Source organism: Notamacropus eugenii, chromosome 2, assembly GCF_028372415.1.
Source record: "Notamacropus eugenii isolate mMacEug1 chromosome 2, mMacEug1.pri_v2, whole genome shotgun sequence".
NCBI lineage: Eukaryota > Metazoa > Chordata > Mammalia > Diprotodontia > Macropodidae > Notamacropus > Notamacropus eugenii.
Window position 1 is genome coordinate 162735367 of NC_092873.1, and position 17479 is coordinate 162752845.

General features: G+C 37.1%; 1 protein-coding gene across 2 annotated transcripts; it reads right to left on the reverse strand.

The window, feature by feature from the left end:
• Positions 1-2880: 2880 nt before the first annotated feature.
• On the reverse strand, positions 2881-17249 carry SRSF12 (serine and arginine rich splicing factor 12). 2 transcript variants are annotated; one of them, XM_072642810.1, is made up of 5 exons: positions 16950-17249; positions 11333-11432; positions 9886-9997; positions 9579-9717; positions 2881-5136 (listed from the first exon to the last, which is right to left on the reverse strand). In XM_072642810.1, the coding sequence occupies exons 1-5, from the start codon at positions 17012-17014 to the stop codon at positions 4803-4805; spliced, it is 750 nt and encodes a 249-aa protein (XP_072498911.1). In that variant the 5' UTR covers positions 17015-17249; the 3' UTR covers positions 2881-4802. The 2 variants fall into 2 exon arrangements, with proteins under 2 accessions (XP_072498911.1, XP_072498912.1); XM_072642811.1 differs by having other exon boundaries at positions 9886-9987; positions 11326-11432; positions 16950-17238.
• Positions 17250-17479: the final 230 nt, after the last annotated feature.

Genomic DNA, 17479 nt, shown 5'->3' on the forward strand with positions numbered 1-17479 from the left:
TCCCTCTGTGCCAATTATATTCTGTAAGACCATAGCACTAGATAAAATATCATTGAATTGACAGTCTGTTTCTGGAATTAAGTACTATAGCATTATTGACAGGGCATTGTCTCTTGTAGAGAATTGGTTTCAAATTTCACTCCTGGTTGTTTCTCAAAGTATGAAGTCAGAAACTATCCTGGTACATAACAGTAAGAATTACCCTTTTTGAGACAGCAAATAAATCTAAAGGGTTTTTGGTATTATCAATTCACCAAAAGTATTAAGCTCATAAATTAACACATACTTAACATCTATATAGAACTAGGCATTTTAGAAGCTGATAACTCATCTAGAAATGATAGGCATTCCCATGAAACAGATGTTATTCATGGTTAAGCTATATCTGAAGAAATTCAGATAACCCTTTTTTTGAACCAGAACCCAAACCCCCTGGTATACATTTTCCTTAAAACAATACTGTTGGGTCTGGATATCCTATGTAAACTAATTTTCTCTTTTCATCTTTCATATATTAAAAGTGAAGAAATGCAAAAAGGTGGTGCAGTGGATAGAGCACTGGACCTGGAGTCAAGAAAAGCAGAATACAAATCCTGTTTCAGAGATTACTAGGTATGTGACCCTACCTATGTAAGTTATTCAACCTCTGTTCACCTCAGTTTCCTCTTCTATAGGATAGGGATTATAGCACCTACCTCCCAGGGTTACTGTGAAATCAAATGAGATACTTGTAAAGTGTTTTGCAAACCTTACAAATGCAACATAAATGCTAGCTGTCATCATTACTTCAGATAAAAAGAAACCAACACTGAATATGTTAACTAAATGTATTCCAATAGCATTTTAAGTTAATCAACTGTACATTTTTAGAAACATCTTTATACACATTCCTATCCCATAGTAACTACAACTATTATGTTAACTAGAGACAATGTGAATCAACACAAACGGACTGAAATATTTGTGAAGGACTGTCAAAATTTCAAAAATACATTCTGTGTTACTGGTAATCATGGATTGAATTTCCTGGTCATTTCATGTTTCTCCTACCATCATGACCTTTTAAAATACTAAAAGTATTAAGATCTTACCAAATACTTAAACTTACATTTTGGTAGTAGTATCATCAGTCATCACCTCTTCCAGATCACAAGTAATTTAAAAGTAATGTTATTTTTCTAAGTATCTTTGCTAGAAGTTAATATGGCATTGGGGAAGAATATAGCCCTTTTTAAGATTTTCTATAAAATAGCATAAATATTCCATTATCTTGTTTTAAGAAAAAATTTAAAAGGATATAGTTAGGATACTATGTAGTTTAGGTGAAAAAAAAATAAGTACTATATTTTTTAAATGTTTCTTGCTATACAATTAATGTACTTCACTGTCATGGGATTAAGTTGATAAAGATTCTCCAAATAAAAATACTAGCTTAGTAACAAAGTTATATTCTAGGTCTCCATGCAAATTAAAATTACATAAAATATTCCCTTATCTTTGCAAAATAAACAGAATTTCAGCCCTTACATACCCACATAGAGACAACTCATAGTGGCTCTCTGTGTGAAGCTTTTGTTCTCTCTTAGCATGCTGAAAAAGTTAACTGAATCATATTCAAGATCTTTAAGTGTACTAGGTAAAGTTACAGTAGATTTTTTTAGAGTCTCAGTTTTTAGGAAAAGGGGGATTGTCACTAAAGTAGAAAATCTAGAAGTTTCTTTGCTGTATATATGTAAATACTCATTATATTCTCAGCACTTAGCACAATGCATGGTAAATGAAACATGTTTATTGAATCAAATGTGGTACCATAAAGATCTTTTTCACATATTACTCAATTATAACAGCTGCCACATAAAATATTAACTTTATAGAAAGGTAGCAGATTTCTAAAGTGCAAAGCAATTAAAATTATAATATCTACTTTCATTTAAAGTAGTCCTTGACTAGGGCACTATGAAAAAAAACTGCTTTGTAGTAACAGGAAACCCCAGAATAGTTACCAACCAACCATGAGGTAACTCTCTAAGGGACTGAAGCACACCTGCCAAAGTTTCACCCAAGGCCATCAAATCTATTAATTCTGGTTGTCACAATTCGCAGCCAGTTGGCATCAATCTTTTCTTCCTCTTTCTACCTTTCTTTGTTCTGCTCATCTCTTTCATGTTACCAAGACAAATCTTTTCTTTTCGTAGAAATGCAAATACTTTTTCACAGGCTTACTAATTATAAAAACTGAGACACAGAGGTTTGTTACCAATAGGAGAGGAAGTGGGAAAAACTGAGGTTACCCTGTTTACTCAAAGGTATATATGGTTATTTATTTATGAGATGAAAATTATAACAACATTATTTGGTTTATATTTAAAACTAAGATTTTAGAATTATGGTGCTATTCAAATTCTTATAGTATTTGAGCTGTATACCATCAGTTCTTAATTATATTTCATTGCTATTAAATACTTTCACCATATAATACGAAGCCATGATTCACTGGAAAAGATTCTGATGTTGGAAAATATTGAGGGCAAAAAAAAAAGGAGATGGCAGAGGATGAGATGGATAGTGTTATGGAAGTGTGAAGTTGGACAGACTTCAGGATATAGTGCAGAACAGAAGAGCCTGATATGTTACGGTCCCTGGAGTCACAAAGAGTCAGATACAACTGAATTACTGAACAAGAAGCTACTGATCAAAAAAATGCCTTAAATAGTAAATATACCTTGCTATAAATTACACTTGATCATTCCAATTCAGACAGAATTTGTGAATCAATGCTTGTCCCTTGCAATTTTTGTAAAGCTGAAAGTTTCTGAAAATACACAAAGCTCTAAGAAAAAAGGAACTTTTATTCAAAATAAAATGAACAGAAGAATACTATTTGCTAAAAAAATGTAATTTATTAAAAAGAATCTTTTTTTGTAAAGCATAGACTGGCATACTAGGCAAAAAAATACTTAACTTTGTTCGCAAAGGTTCAAGAATGCAATTTAACATAGCACACAAGCAGAGCTATATAAATACATCACTATGGTACTGTACTTGACAGAATTTAAGCTCCTTGGGGGCAGGGACTGTTTCATTTTTGTTTTGTATCCCGAATGCCTGATATATAATAGACACTTAATAAATGCTTGCTGATGTTTAAAAATAAATTATCATAAATACTACTACCACCAAGAAAACGTCTCTAAAATGTAAACTAAAAATACTTTTTAGAAAAGTCCTTGATTTTATTAACTGCAAAAGCAAAGAATGTAAACAAAGTTAATTGTTGGAAAAATGGGGATAGCACAATATTTTCAAAATACTTCAATTTTTTTTTTTTTGCAAAAGCCATTTTTTACATTTTTTAATTCAACATGCTACACAACCTTATGTGATGAGGCTACATGGCATAATGGATTGAGCTGGCCTCAGAGAAACAAAGGTTGGAGACATAGGTCCCACCTCTAATACATACTGGCTGCATGATTATGGACAAGTAACTTCATGTCTCGGTGCCCAAGCAGTTGTCTCAGACTGCAAGTTTCAGAACCAAGTGCTCGTTTCTATTAGTAGAGTTTCCTCAGTGGAAGCTCCATATGCCAATGAAATCACATATCTGATCTTGAAATACAAAGTTATATTTCAAGTTCATATAGAACTGAATGCCAAATTAATGCCAATTAATCTACATTAACCTACCAATATATATTCAATCTTCTTTGATTAAGGTTACCTTGGAGTTCAGGAAAGAATACCTCCTTTTGAATTCTTGGCCTTGTTGTAAATACTGCTAAGAAGGAGAACAAAAACTACTTTATATTTTTTAATATGGAAAGGTGTTCGCCAGAAATTGGTATGATTACAACACTGGAGTGAAAACATTACAACAGTGAAACACATGATCTGGTGGATCTTATCAAACTGAAAATTTTGAGGATGGTCCTAGTGATCTGTTATCTCAACCCTGGTTTAGATAAATTTAGAGACATTCATCCCCAAAAGATTTACAACCAGGTTACAAAACTTTAGGGCTATGGCATCTAAAGAATAGTGTATCAAGGTTTCAAGTATTACAATCTGCATCAATGAAATATGTACCCACATCAATGAAGTAACAGCCCTGTGAAGTCTTAAAATAAGTATGCAAAAGCATTTTGGAAAGGTAAAAGTCCTATACCAATGTGTAGCATTATTATTTAAGATAATAATATAGAATATAGGAAATGAGTTTATAAATTATTTCAATGTCACTTATTTCTTTTGAAAAGTACTCTTACCACACATGTGAAAGTATTGTTTGAAAAGTTAGGCACATTGAAATGGGAAGGAAAAAAACAATTTGTATGTAAGATTATGAAACTGATAATAACAGTAATAGCTAGCATTTACATAGTGCTTCAAAGTTTGCAAAGCACTTAACAAATATATCATTTTATCCCCACCACAACCAGTGGGAGGTGGGTACTATTATTATCCCCATTTTACAGATGAAGAAACTGAGGCAGACAGAGGTTAAGTGACTTGCCCAGAGTCACATAGCTAATTACGTGTGTGAGGCCAGATTTTAACTCAGGTGTTCCTGACAACAATACGGAAGTTTCATTTAGCACAAAACGAAACATAACATTATTTATAGTGTCTGCAGTGATTCTGAGGCCAAATCTAATAATCCAAAGCAAGATATATATATTTACTACTTGTATATGACCAAAATAATAGTGGCCCACATTACAGCTATGAAGAATTTTATTTAACAAAAGTTTTGTCTCATAACCAAAGTCTAAGTATGTGTAGAGAGATCTTCTGATGCTGTTTCACCAATTGTTTTTATGATGGTAGCTCCGAGACTGTGCTTTAGTTTCAGAATTAGTGTGTCTTTGGGGAGATTTTGATGGGGATCTCGCTAGTGAATCAAAATGTCTTCCATCTGATCTTGATTTTGCCCCCGAGGTGGTCTGCCTCTGAGGTGAACTTGATTGTGATTTTCCCACAGATGTGGTCCTTTTTTGTAAGGACTCAGATCTTGACCGTCTTCTAGAACTTGAATTTCTTCTAGGGGATCTTGATTTCCTTCCTGAGGTAGAATGCCTTGTTAAGGAGTTAGATCGAGATTTAGATCGGCTATAAGAAAGTCCCCTACGACGAGACCTGCAAATATCCAAAATATTAGTGTATGTATTTTACAAGAAAAATGATTAGGCTATGAAACAACATTTTCAAGGTCTCTTATTAACTCTCTAGGTATTAAGATCTTTGAAAGGTTGATTGGCAATTTATATTTTTTAAGCTGATAAAGGGCTATAACATAAGCAATGACTAAAAAAAACATTTTTCCCTATCTAATGTGGACAGAACAAGAATATTAATAAGATTAAGTTGTAGCATGAGATATTTGTGTTAAGAAGTTTCCTGACAATAGGATTTAATAAAAGTGAAAGAGAACAGAATCTTTTATCTTTAGATCAACATAGATCCTCATTGGTATGGAACAATTTAGATATGGTCACGTTCAAAGGTAAGTAGATGGAGTCACTTCTAACTCTATGAGTCCATGAATATTTGTGACAGTTCATTCTCTCCAGTCATGTGCTAGGCTTAATTTCTAGGGGGGGGGGGGGAAGTATTATTATTGAAGTCAATGCTACAATTATTATTAGCAAACATTCTTAACTGTTTCTTTCCCTTTTTTGATAGTTTAATTTTATATTTGTTAATTAAATGAAGCCCTATAATTTTGGAAAACTTTGACACTTTAGGACACAAAAAGCAGAGGAAATTCATCAAGCATGCATTCTGCACTAAGTCTAAGGATTATTATTCAGTAAGACAAAAATGTTGCATGGTACAAACAACAACAGCTTATATCCCAGAGCACTTCACATTTTGCAAAGTGCTTTAATGCATTTCATAAGGAAACAAACTATCCAAAGCTTTATCAGATCTGCCATACAACAAACTGCACCCCAAATAGTCACATCTCCATTAAGCTACTAAATGCTAGCGTATTTATACAGGGGTAGTCATAGTAATTTGAAATGCTGGGGATAATTCCCTGGGAAGATAAAGCTACCAGTGATATCAGAAGTAGGCATATTTGATATTAGTGTTTCCTTTTTATGTTTCGGGTCAATAAAATCAATGTTTGAATTTACTCTTTAGCAAATGTTCAATGCTATAAAACTAGCTCTATTTACGTATGTATCAATGAAATTGAAACCATACAGGCTATATTTAGAGGCTAGTGGAAAAACCTTTTTCACACAAGGATATTCTTACTATAAGTCAAGGTGAGTCATGCCCTCTCAGTCTCCTTAGATACTTTGTATTAAAACAGGGCAAGGAAATGTAGTAAATGGCCCTACTACACAGATTGTACTGTTGCTACCTCTACATAATCAGAAGACAGATCTCCCTTAATATCAGATTATGGCCATAGCTTAGTGATGCTTCCTCCATTCTCTTTATATCATCATATCAGTGTATATACCCAATTGCCAAAGTATTGTTAACTTTATGACCAATTAATTCTGTAGTGTTTTATATTTTTGTAGTCACACAGCTAGGAAGAATCTGAGGACACATTTGAACTCAGGTCTTCCTGACGTCAGGTCCAGCACTCTATCCACTGCTCCACCTGCCTTTTCTCAAAGGGCTCGAAAACAAATATGAATGCAGCTCACTGACAGAAGAATGCATCACAGAATTCTACATACAAATGGAAAAATAACACAAGTAATATTCAAGGTAGTTACTGTGAACAAATAGTAAGACAGCTGGCATATACAAAGCATTGTTATTTATTGCTTTACAAATTCACTAAATAATCACTGCTACAGATAGTATTTTATCAGAAACAAATTCCTTATTAGCAAAATATTGTTAAATTATCATCAACTCTTCCAGAACACTAATAACAGCAACAATAACAACAACATTACATAGCACTTTAAGGCTTGCGAAACACTCTACAAAAATTACCTCATTTCATCCTCACAACAGCCTGGGAAAAAAGCACTATTACTATCTTCATGCAATGAGATATTTGTAAAGCATTTAGTAGGCACTTAATAAAAGCTTAATCCCTTCTTCCCCTTCCATATTTTACAGACATGAAAATAGAGGTAGACAACAGTTAAGTGACTTGCTCAGTCACTTATTCAATAAATATCTGAGGCCAAATTTGAACTTGTATGTTCCTGGCTCTGGGTCTAGTGCTCTATCCATTGTGAAAGCTAGCTGCCATTCAAATCAGTTAAGTCTATCTTCCAAAACACAATACTATATCTGAGATTTTATATTTTCTAATACTTTAATTCTTTGAAGGGAATAATAGCACATTAATTTTTAGCTTGTCATCTTTCACACATAACTTTGTGTTATACTAGAGGTTTTTAAGCAGAAATTTCCAATTTCCAGGTAAGCTATGCTGGGAAATTTTTTGGATATAGGTTGGACTAGATGTTTACTGAGATTCCTTCTAACTCTGAAATCCTGTGATTCTTATGAGTTATTAGAGATTCATTAGAGAAGTTATTAGAGAAAACTAAAAAGTTTTGTTTTTAAATATGCCTAGCTGTTCCCCTTTCCAACTTCTAACTTTTGGAATTCCTGTCCTCCTTTAAGATTTAGCTCAAGTGCCAACCCCTCCAGGTCTTTCCCACTTTTTAGTGCCATCCCCTCCTACTTCCCATTTACTTTGCATTTATCCTGTGTGTTCTGATTTATATTTGTGGTATCCCCAATTAGAATGTAAGCTCCTTGAGGGTAGGGATCCCCCATCCCTAGCTGTCTTCACAAGCAGATTCCCCTCTATTTTCCTCACTCTCTTACTAATCTTCAATCTGTCCAAATTCACTGGCTCCTTCTCCATCTCTCTTCAATCCTTTAAAAACAAACAAACAAAAAACAGCCCTCAGTTGATCCTATCATTGCTAATAACCACAGTCCTATAGCTCTCCTCTCTTCTGTGGCTAAACTCTTTGAGAAGCCTGTCTAGAATCAATGCATCTAATTTGATTCTAAACCCTCTACAACCTGGCTTCCAACATCTTCATTAGGCTGAAACTGCCCTCTCCAAAACTGTCAATGATCTCTTGAAATTGCCAGATCTAATGGCCTCTTTTCAATTCTTATCTTTTTTAACCTTTCTGCAAGCTCCAACACTACTGATCAACTCCCTTCTCCAGATTTCTGTGGCACTTCTCTCCTGATCATCCATTGTAGAAAGTGTCAAACAAAATGCACTTAGTGTTCCCTAACCGGATTAAAATGTAATTGAGAAGTATTTGAAATAAATAAAAACACAACAGAACATAATGTTAATATGTGGTTTTCTAAATTAGTAAGTGGCCTGCAGGAATCCTTATGTATTATTCAATGGCAACATTTCTGGATGAGTTTAACATTACTGCTGTAGATCATGCCCACTACCTTGTACCCTGTGGATCTGTCCTGGGTTCTCTCTTTTCTTCTTCTATATTACATCCTTTGGTGATCTCAGCAACTCCTGTAGGTTCACTTGTTATCTCTATGCAGATGATTCCCAGTTCTATATATTCAGCCCTAAACTCTCTCCAGAGCTTTAGTATCACTTCACCAAGTAAGTGTCCGATGTTCATCTCAAACTGGATGTCCCATTTGAGGCATCTCAAATTTAACATGTCCAAAATGGAATTCATTATTTTTCCCCCAAATCCTCCCTTCTTCCCAACTTCCTGATTACTGTTAAGGCATCACCATTCTCCCAGTCACCGAAGCTCACAACCTCAGTGTCTTCCTTGACTCCTCTCTTATGCCATAATCCGTTACCAAGTGTTGTCATTTTTATCTTTGCAATGTTTCTCCCATATGTCCTCTTTTCTCCACTCACACAGCAATCACTCTGATGCAGGCTCTTATCATTTAACACCTAGACCATGGCAACGTGGGTCTTCTTGCCTCAAGTCTTTTTCCACTCCAATCCATCCCCTTTAGATTACAGGTATGACCCTGTCACTTCCCTGCACTGGCTTCCTATTATCTCTAGGATCAAATATAAAATCCTTTCTTTGCATTTTAAAACTCCTGACAACCTGGCCCCTCCCTCCCTTTCCATTCTTTTTATACTTTATGATCTACTCACACTGGTCTTCTTGTTCTTCCCACCTGAAACTCCCTATCTTAACTGTCTTTCACTACTTGTCCTCCATGGCTGGAGTGTTTTCCTCCTTCACTTTTGCCTCCGTGCTTCTTCTGAGACTCAGTTTAAATTCCAAAGAGGCTTTCCTAATTCCTCTCTTCTTCTCCTCTACCCCTTTGACAAGGTTCATATTAAATCTCTAATCAAACCAAGTTAACAAATGTTTTCTAAGCACACATGTATGTCACTCAAAGAGCCTTAATAATTTATGTATTTTATGCATAAAACTCAAATATAACAGCATATTTGTTGTCCCTTCTAATGCAACCTTGTTAAGAAACCTAAAAAGAATGACTTGAAGCATCCCTTCAAACTTTTTATATATTTAAGTGTTTACATTTCATTTATGTCTCAAATATGCTCCACCCCATACCAAGATGGTGCCTTCTCATACTATTTACTCCTTACATACTCTTTAAGGCTATCAGATCGTCTCCTGCTTCTTCCCCATGAAGAACTTCTACTTCGAGTCCTTCTGCTGTGGCTTCTTGATCTTCTATGTTCACTTGGAGAACAAGGGTGACGTTCTTTTGATTTCATTTGGCCTGGTGCTAGAATTTGAAGAACACCACTGTAAAATAATTCAACACTATAAAGCTTAAAAAATAGCTATGTAACTGGTCTAGTTAATCATTATGAAAAATTTTTAAGTGAAAAACTATGATTCCTGAAACTATAATTTTGCATAGCAAGTAAACTATATATTTATCTACACTTACTTTTGCGATCACCTTGTGCAAACTGTATTTCAATTTGACGACCACATACCCACTTTCTATTGAGGTTATAAAGAGCATCTTCTGCATCACGGACATCTTCAAATATGACTAGCTGTTAAGGACACTTTGAACATCAAAGTATACAATGAAATAATTTTTAAAGTAATTTTCACATGCCAAATGAAAAGGAAATACCAAATAAAAAATTAAGCTCATTATTTTAGGAGAATATAATTAGCCAAATATTACTTATGTCTTTACTATGGAAACTGCAAGGCCCTATGATTTTCAAGACAATGTGAACAGGAGGAAGAGAAATTAATTTTTGACTAATAGAATAATGTTTGAATATCCCTTATATGAATCAATGTAGTTTCAGTGTATATGGTCAACTAGGAATATGCTATTTGAGAAAAATATATTTCAATACTGATTAGCATCATAAGATAAACTTTTAGGTTTCAGTCTTATAAAGGATCCATCAGGTTTTTTATAGAAAACCAAAATGTGATGGACCTTATTCTGAAATTAAAATCATAGAAGGCCTTTGATTATGGATTTTAGGAGCAATTAACCTTCTAGAATAACAGCATTTTCACACAGACAAAGCAGGCCAAAATATACTTTATATGGAAATTAATTTGATCTAATGCAAATGTTAATGTTTATCCTCACGCCTGTCACTTTAAGTATATTTATCTTAATATATAGGAAACATAAAAGTAAGGAACACACAGCCTAAATTATTATCTTGAAGAATTTATAATACTAACAGTAAATTCCCTTATTTATTTACACTATATAATACCAATCCATTTAATTATAATGGAATGTAGAAAAATTACCAAGTAAGTAAATTTTAGGAAACCATTGACTGATTTAATCAAATATCAGAGAACAGGAAAAGCTAAAGAAAGATGATACAAAAAAGAGACTTTGGCAATTACCTCAATGTCACTTGATCTTGAACCTTGACCTTTACTCTTTAGGGCTTGAAAGATGGACTTTATAAGAGCTGCAGAACCAACCAAATCAGACTTGGCTTTGAATCTGGAATTCTGAGTAAATGTAGGAAAGCCGAAGCCTCAACTTGGTGCTGGCTTTGTCTTTTGCTTGATAAAGACTTCCCCTCTTCCAGTTTTCTTTTTATCTGTTTCCACCCTCCCTCTTTATTCCTTGATGCTTGAACTTTAAGGTGTCTTTTGGCTTGCCTGCTTGGTTTATGCTTGGACTCTATCTAACAGGTTGATTCAAACTTTGGGGTGCTTGCCAGCTACTGTGGACTGCTTTAGATTTTCTGAGACAAAGAAATAAATACATTTAGTTAGGACATATTAATCTTGTCAAATATTCCCCTGAATACATATATGTCTACGTGTAGACATACACATGTTTACACGCAGACACATGTACCAATACACACAGAGTGAAATAAAGGATATTGTACGTAAGCAAATCCTCTTGGGCGGCGAGTGTAGAAGTCAAGTGGAATGTATACGTCTACTATAGGGCCATATCGACCAAATTCACGTCGCAAGTCCTCAGGCCTGAAGTATTTTAGAAATAAGGCAAAGAAATAGGAATATAACTGTGTCACTGCAGTTTGCGTACAGAAATCCAGTTGTAACACTTGTATTGATCCTTCTAGAACAAGAGTCCTTAACCTGGGGTCCACGGATCCCTGTGGATAGGTTTCAGTAGGTACTTGGACTTAGACAGAAAAAAAAAATTACATCTTTATTTTCACTAATTTCTAACTGGAATTCAGTACTTCCTTTAATTATGAAACTAGACAACAGAGTAATGTTAGTAGTACCTGTGAGTTTGTCACTCACAGAGATCATATACAGTTTCGTATCACATTACAGTTGTTGCTGGTATCTTGAAATATCTTTATGCTGGTCATTGGTTCAAAATTACTGTAGTTCTTAGACCCATGGTTAGATTGCATGAAATCTCAGTCTTCCTGTATACAAGCTACATTTCAATATAATTGGTTTCTTCTGTAATCCTACATATTTTATTTTATGCATTTTAAAAACATTATTCTAAGAACGGGTCCAAAGACTTTACTAATATGCCAAAAGGGTCCATGACACAAAAAAGGTAAGGAAGCTGTTTTAGAAGGAAAGCATAATTTCTAAATCCTCTATCTTTTGTTCTTCCCATCATGCAAAGGATTGTTAAGTAGCCAATTATTCATATAAGAAGTTAATATTTTCATCACTGAGTTAATACTGTCCTTCATATCCATTTGCCTAATTACAATAAGCCAGATTTATCTTAATCAACAAGCATTATTAAGTACCTGCTATGTACCAGACACTGTGCCACGTACTGAGAATATTAAGTACAAAGAATGAAACAACCCCTCCTGAAAAGTTTATGTTCTAATGGGGAAGGCAACAAGTATACATATAAGTATATACAGCATAAATATAAAGTGAATAAATATAAGATAATTTAAGAAAGAGGGCACGAGAAGTTGAGAGGGAATTGGGAAAGGATTCATGTAGAAGGTGGTGCTTGAGCTGAAATCACGAAGACAAGAATCTATGAGGTAGAGGTGAGAAGGGTGTTAGTTTGCCCAGGAATGGATGAATGGCTAGTGAAAAAGGCATTATGATGAGATAGAGTGACGTGTGTAAGCAATAGAGAGAAGGCCAGTTTGAGTACATTACAGAGTGAATGAGGAAGAAAAGATGAGAATGAAAAGTTAGATCAGTGCCAGGTTGTGAAAGGCTTTAAAAGAGGAGTTTATATTTTATCCTAAAATTGGAAGCTATTGGAGTTGACTGAGTAGCAAGTGATATGGTCAATCTTTCCTTAATGAAAATTACTTTGGTAATAGTATTTAGGATGGAATACAATGACAGACTTGAGGCAGAGAGACTGATCACAAAGCTGTTATAACAATTTAGGAAAGAGGGTATGAGGGTGGTGGCAGCTACACAAGTGGAGAGAAGGGGTTGGACACAAGAGATATCACAGAAGTAGAAAAAGCAAGATTGGGCAACTGATTGGGTGTGTGTGGTACAAGAGAGTGAGGAGTAAAAGATAATGTGTGGAGGTTACGAACCTGGAAGATTGGAAATATGGTAGTGCCTTCAAAAGAAGATGGGAAATTTGGAAAAAGTAGGTGGAGTAAAGTACCGAGTTCTATTTGGAGCATGATGAATTTGAGATGTCTTTGGGACATACAGTACACAATATTTAACAGGCACTTGATGATAAGGGACTGATGGGGAAGAGACTTCAGACTAGATAGCCTGACCTGTAAGTCAGGGATAGAGAAGATAAATAAATCCACAAGAGCTCATGAAGTTATCAACAGAGTAGTGTAGATAAAAGAGTGTAGGACAAAATCCTGGGGAACACCCACAGGTAAGGGGTGTGATATGGATGATGAGCCAGCAAAGGAGACTGAAGGGATTCTAAGAAGTAAAAGGAAAACATTGCACAATAAAAACCTAAAGGGGGAAGAGTATACATGAGGATGTTCAACTATGTCAAATGCAGAAGATGCATTGAGAAGGATGACGATACAGGAAAAAACCATCAAATTCAGCAATTAAGAGATGACTAGCAATTTGGAAAGAACAGTTTCAGTTGAGTGATTAGAGGAGAAGCCAAATTGCAAAGGGTTAAGGAGTGGGTGAGAGAAGCAGTCCATAAGATTTTTTTATCTAGGGATTTGTCTGAGAAAGGGAGGAGAGATAAAGCATAATAGCTTGTAGTAAGGTTCAATGAAAGTTTTGGGTTTTTTTTTTAATGCGGGAGATGTAGGCACACATGAAGGCAATAGAAAAAAGATGTATCAGGAGAAGGTTAAAGATTCTGGAGAGAAAGACAATGCCTAAGGTTACTAGAATTTGTCTTGTTTTTAGATATCAAATATTACACTCAATTCACAAAATATAGTAGGCTTTCCTAATTAAAGGTTATAAAACTGAGGATATCAAGATCTATATGTGGCTATTAAAATATTAATCTATATAATAAAGCAAGAAATATCATTCTCCAAATGATAACCACATTTTTTAATCCACTTTGTGCCTACCTACCACTGTGGGCCCTTGTAGGGATGGATCGAGAAGCAGTAGTAGTTACTGTTCTTCATGGCGTTTACAATCAGTTGAGACAATCTCAATAAATGAAATAATGTGAAACAACCAACGGTTAAAATTGTGTGATAGTGATTTGCACAATAGTAATCTGGAGTTCAACATGGGCTGAAGTATACTGTACAAGAAGCCTTTACGGAAGAGATGGACTTTGAGGAACACATTTAGTCAAAACGGAAATAAGAAATGAAATTTAGGAGAGTATAATGTAGGGAACAGTATGAACAAAGGTTAGAATAAACACAAAATATATTTGGGACAGTGAAGAAATTGTTCTGGCCAGAGTAGAAGGTTCTTGCTGGGGAACAGTGAGAAATCAGTCGGATAAGCAGCATATGCTTAATTTTAAAAGCCCTACAGGGAGCAACTTTAGTTTGTGAATGAAGAAATCTGGCAAAAATGTTATTTTAATAACAGTTAACGGTTAACATCTATAAAATGAACTGGAGAAAGATATGGCAAACCACTCCAGTATCTTTGACAAAAAAAAACCCTAAATGGCGTCATAAAGAGTCATACGTGATTGAAACAACTGAACAACAGTTAACATTTATCTAGAACTTTATGGTTTGTAAAGCACTTTCCAAGTAATAGTAATAGTAATAGTATGAAAAATGGCCAGGAGAAGAAAGCCTAGAAACATAGATCAGTTTTTGTAGTAATCAAAGTAAAGGTTTGGAATGAGGCAGAAAAATATGATTTTAAGAGATCTTTCAAAGGAAGAAATGGCAATATTTATTGAGAGACTATATGAAAGTGATAAAGGAAAGAAACCCTAAGGAAGCTTGGGAAACTAGAGGAATAGTGACATTTACAAAAGTGGAATAGTGGGAAAGTTTAAGGATGAAGAGGATAAATTCAGTTTTGAACATGCTTGAATGTCTTTATTATTATTACTTATTAGACTGAGAGCTCCTCGAAAGCAGGGGAGTTCTTTGTACCCCAGTGTTTAGCTTAGTGCCTGGCACATGGTAGATGCTTAATGTTTACTAATTCATTGATGTTGCACATAGTTGGAAATATAAGATCTAGAGGTGAGAGGAGAGGTGCTGATTTTGGAGGCACAGCTGAATCCTTGAGATCTGAATTTATTAAAAGAGTGAACACAGACAGAACCAATGACTTGAGAACTGAGACTAAGGGAACACCCAGGTGTGGAGAGGCAGTGTAAGGCATGAAAGATGAAAGGGCATTGCATAAGGAAGGGCAGAGGATCATGGTAATGATGGAGGAATAAGAAAGAAAAAATAGGCAAAAGAGAAGAAGGGAACAATCAGTAGGATAGAAAGAAAACTAGGAAAGCATAATGTCACAAAGCCATGGAAAGAAAGTTTTAAGATTGTGGGTGATCAACAGGTCCAAAGGCCATTAGCTGTGCTTCCTCTCATATATCCTAACTTGAGGAAAGTAGAAAACTGGTCACACATAAGCTAATCAACCAACTCTAGCCTCAAATTACCGTCAAAGGTAATGATTTTAAGTGAACAGACCTACCATTTTATTCCTATACCTACAGATAAAATTAATAAACAAATTTCAAAGATTTCCCTCTCCTCCAACTCATCCAAAAGAACAGAGACAAAACTCAACTGCTGTGGTTCCAACCCCATGGGTAAAGCTCAAAAAGAACCACGTAATTCACACAAAGGCAGTGAAGGTCTTAGGACCCAATGCCACCACAGGGTAGGGTTGCAATTTTTGGACCAGGGACCAAGTTATCATTCCCGAATTACACCAAATTAGGTCTCACCTGGTTGATTCAAGACATTTAGAAAGGAAATAAATACTTGTATTCCTCTAATCCAAACTAATTCATTTTGGAAATTAAAATTATGAGCTCAGTAGAGTAGAACCCCCTTATAAGGCTCCTGTCAAGAGAAGTTTAATATCTCACCGTATACTATTTGTATATGAGGCTTTTATTGTATGTATTTATGTTATGGGGACATGATCTGATCTTCCTTATATTCAAATCCATGCTACAATTGGATTACACTGTATGGACAAATTTTTAAAAATGTGTTGCAATTACATTATTTTCGTTTTAGTGATTCACTAATAGAAAGAGGTATATTTTTATATTACCACAGGTGGATCAGATACATAGAGGAGTAATGGATGAGGACTCCGGGTTCACTTCTTAGGATAAATCACTTCAGCCTTCCGGGCCTCAGTTTCCTCATGTAAAATGACGGGTTTGGGCTACATGTCCTATAAAAATCCCTTCCTCCCAGGAAGTAGTAACTCGATAGTTTTTGCCATCCCTAGGTTCTCCCTCACCTAACAGATGAAAACTTTCCATTTCACTGGAAATGGAAGGACCTGAAACTTGCACATCTACCAAAGGGCACATGATCCGTTTAAAGGAGTTTAACGTAACTCTTTTATGAAGAGACTGCCTTCTTCCCAGGCCAAGGGAAATGAAAACCAAGGCCAGCCTGCTGGGGGGAGGGGGAAGGAGGAGGGGTACGGTGAGGAGGGGGCAGAGCGGCCCGGGGTGTCGCATCTTTCCATCGGGGGCCCCGTGGCCAGGGTGCAGGGTGGGGGTTGGGGGAGGAATGGAAGGGGCGGGCTCGAGCGCTCAGGAGGCGAGGAGGGAGGCAGTCAGTCGGTCCGGACAGACACCCGGGGCCGGCTGGAGGTCCTTTAATTCACTAGGGACCTAGGGGTGCTTCGAAGGGGCTGAGTCGGACGGAGGCCGAGGAGGCTCACGCCGCGGCCTGGAAGGCCCCGAGGCAGCTCCGGGCCCTCGCACGGAAAGGGGCCGGCAGTCCGCGAGCCCCTTCTCCAGGACGAGCCCAGGAGAGGTAGGGGGCGGGGGTGGGGGAAGGGAAGGTGCGGGCCCTGCCCTGGCCTGGGTCCTATCTTCATCTTCCTCCTTCTCCGCGCCCTCCGCCCCACCCCACGCCGCACTCCCTCCGGGAGCCGCCCCTCACTCACCTGGTGGCATCCGCGACGTTCCTGACGAACAGTGAAGTGTTGGGGGGCCTGGTGTAGCGAGACATGATGCCCTCCGTCCTTCCTCTTGCACGGCCTGACTGAGTGACCGACCGATTGAGCGACCGTCTCCCTCCCTCCCTCCTGGGAAGCCCAGGCTACTCTAACAGCTCCACCTGTTCGGCTCGCGCTGCAAAGCGCCGGTGGAGGGGCGTGGGGGGTGGTACGGCGGAGGTTCGGGAGCTCAGAGCCCGGGAGGTGGGGGGAGGGGGGCGTGGCGGGGACGAGCGTCGGGATGCGCGCGCGCGCCTGGGATACGTCGGCCTAGAAAGATGGGAAGGGGGCGAGCGTCGGGTTGCGGGCGCGCGCCCGTGAGGCGTCAGAGTGGGGTCGGGGGCGACCTGGGAGCCCCCGCCAGCTTTGCTGCACGTCGGACAGCATCCGAAGGTCCCAGCTGACCGAAGGCCTGGTGGCCTCCCTCACATCCTCCACCTCTCCCGGGTGGCTGGTAACCCTGGCGTATGTTCGATGTA

Excerpts from the sequence above, each read along its gene's own strand:
- SRSF12 (XM_072642810.1), bottom strand. The coding sequence starts at position 17,014 with ATGTCTCGCTACACCAGGCCCCCCAACACTTCACTGTTCGTCAGGAAC. Across the intron at positions 9,998-11,332 it reads GCCCAAGAGGATTTGCTTAC|CTAGTCATATTTGAAGATGT; the intron begins GTACAATATCCT and ends TGTCCTTAACAG. Across the intron at positions 5,137-9,578 it reads CGATCTGATAGCCTTAAAGA|GTCTCGTCGTAGGGGACTTT; the intron begins GTATGTAAGGAG and ends GGATATTTGCAG.